At 37.0% G+C, this 1,665-nt stretch overlaps 1 protein-coding gene across 1 annotated transcript; it reads right to left on the reverse strand.

Moving 5' to 3' along the window:
- On the reverse strand, positions 1-1,665 carry LOC145041066 (Acid phosphatase/vanadium-dependent haloperoxidase-related protein). The gene is made up of 5 exons (XM_078988980.1): positions 1,213-1,665; positions 752-908; positions 602-652; positions 421-513; positions 1-343 (listed from the first exon to the last, which is right to left on the reverse strand). The coding sequence occupies exons 1-5, from the start codon at positions 1,395-1,397 to the stop codon at positions 284-286; spliced, it is 546 nt and encodes a 181-aa protein (XP_078845106.1). The 5' UTR covers positions 1,398-1,665; the 3' UTR covers positions 1-283.

The raw sequence follows: 1,665 nt of genomic DNA on the forward strand, positions 1-1,665 counted from the left end.
TGTTTCCATCGCCAAAACAAGACAGAGCATTGGCATCTAATTTCTTTAAAAAAAGTCCAACAACATAATACTTTCACCACATCATATATACTCTCAAACAACAAATTAAATGGTTACTAAAAGCACATCTACATGAAAAGAGTGTCATTTTACATATAACAAGATAATTAAAAAAACAACAACATCTCACATTCACATTTTGATTTTTTTCACTATTATGGAATTGGAATCATTCATTGAGGATGCGTATATATATTACCAGAGCTCAAGCAGAACTACCAGACTAAGAGATCAAGTAAATGATTGTTGCTGTCATCGTGCCCAGCAAGCCACCAGCAATAACCTACGAAAAGTATGTAAATATAAATAAAGATGAATCTTCACATAAAAATGACGAATATACCCTTTATGAAAACAGACCTGAGGAGGGGTGTGGCCAAGAAGTTCACGTAAAGGTATGCTCTCAGCTAAAGGATGTTCAGCTGGAAGTTCGTATACGATTTGATTCAAAACCTAAAAATTTTCCAATTTTACACATAAAGAGATGATATCTTTACCATAATTCATAAAAATTTTGATTTTTATAAGAAATCAAACAAACCTCTGCTTGACGCCCAGCTTGCAATCTTACACCAGTTGCATCATACATGACCTGACACAAATTTCCAATTTGAAAACAATCATCAAACCGACAATCATACAATACAACAGTAGAAACGATGAAGAGGAAGAGAGAGATGATAATTCATACAATACAAGCTATGATGAGTGCAGTTGCGAAGGAAGAACCACCAAGGCCATCTTGTAAACCAACAGCAACCGCAAGAGCAGTTACTGTTGCAGAATGGGATGAAGGCATGCCGCCAGATCCGATGAGTTGCTTAAGATCCCAACGATGTTCCCTATACCTGCATATCTACCAAATCGATATAAGAGACTCTTAGTCTTAGCTGCTGTTGCTTTTTCACAAACATGAATTAATCGGGTAAATTATTCATCAAGAATTAACAAAGTAGTTGATTTATGACGTAAAGCTGAGCTCACAGTCTCGGATAACAACAAACGAGTCTCTATCAACTCGCTAGATACGGAAACCTAGATTGGCGGATTAAACAAGCAACCGAATAGACAAAGATCATCATCCAGACGTAGTTTTCGCATACAATTAAAACTAGATTCAGGCCTGAATGATCGAAATTAACTAAACCATACCAGGTGGTGAAGACCTTAATGGACTGCGCAAGAGCGAAAGCAGCGAGTGCAGAGAGTAAAACATAGTTCATATAAACAGGCCGAGAGGACGAGGAAGAAGTGAACGAAGGCGAGGTTGGGACTGAATTGTGGGATGTCGGCAACCATGAAGATGATGAAATTGCCAATTCACCTACTGGTCTCATCTCTGTATGAAGGTGGGTGGGTGGAAATCAGAAATTGATGATTTCGAATCGAAATTTGGGGAATTGGGTATTGGAAAACGTAAGGAAATATGAGGAAATAAGAAGCAAAGTTAATGTTTTTGGTTTAATTGTGGGCAGAGGAAGAATCTTGAAGATGCTCTTTTTCCCTCTCTTTGAATTAAATAATCAGTTGGAGCCCTAATTCTCTAATATCATAGAATATGCTATTGTTATTTCTTTTAGATACCTTCACATCAATAATTCACGA

Source organism: Lactuca saligna, chromosome 4 (genome assembly GCF_052625555.1).
Source record: "Lactuca saligna cultivar CGN05327 chromosome 4, ASM5262555v1, whole genome shotgun sequence".
NCBI classification, from domain to species: Eukaryota; Viridiplantae; Streptophyta; class Magnoliopsida; order Asterales; family Asteraceae; genus Lactuca; species Lactuca saligna.

Coding starts and splice junctions, on each gene's coding strand:
- LOC145041066 (XM_078988980.1), bottom strand. CDS start 1,397: ATGAGACCAGTAGGTGAATTGGCAATTTCATCATCTTCATGGTTGCCG. Junction 909..1,212: donor ATTAAGGTCTTCACCACCTG/GTATGGTTTAGT, acceptor GTAGATATGCAG/GTATAGGGAACATCGTTGGG. Junction 653..751: donor CACTCATCATAGCTTGTATT/GTATGAATTATC, acceptor AATTTGTGTCAG/GTCATGTATGATGCAACTGG.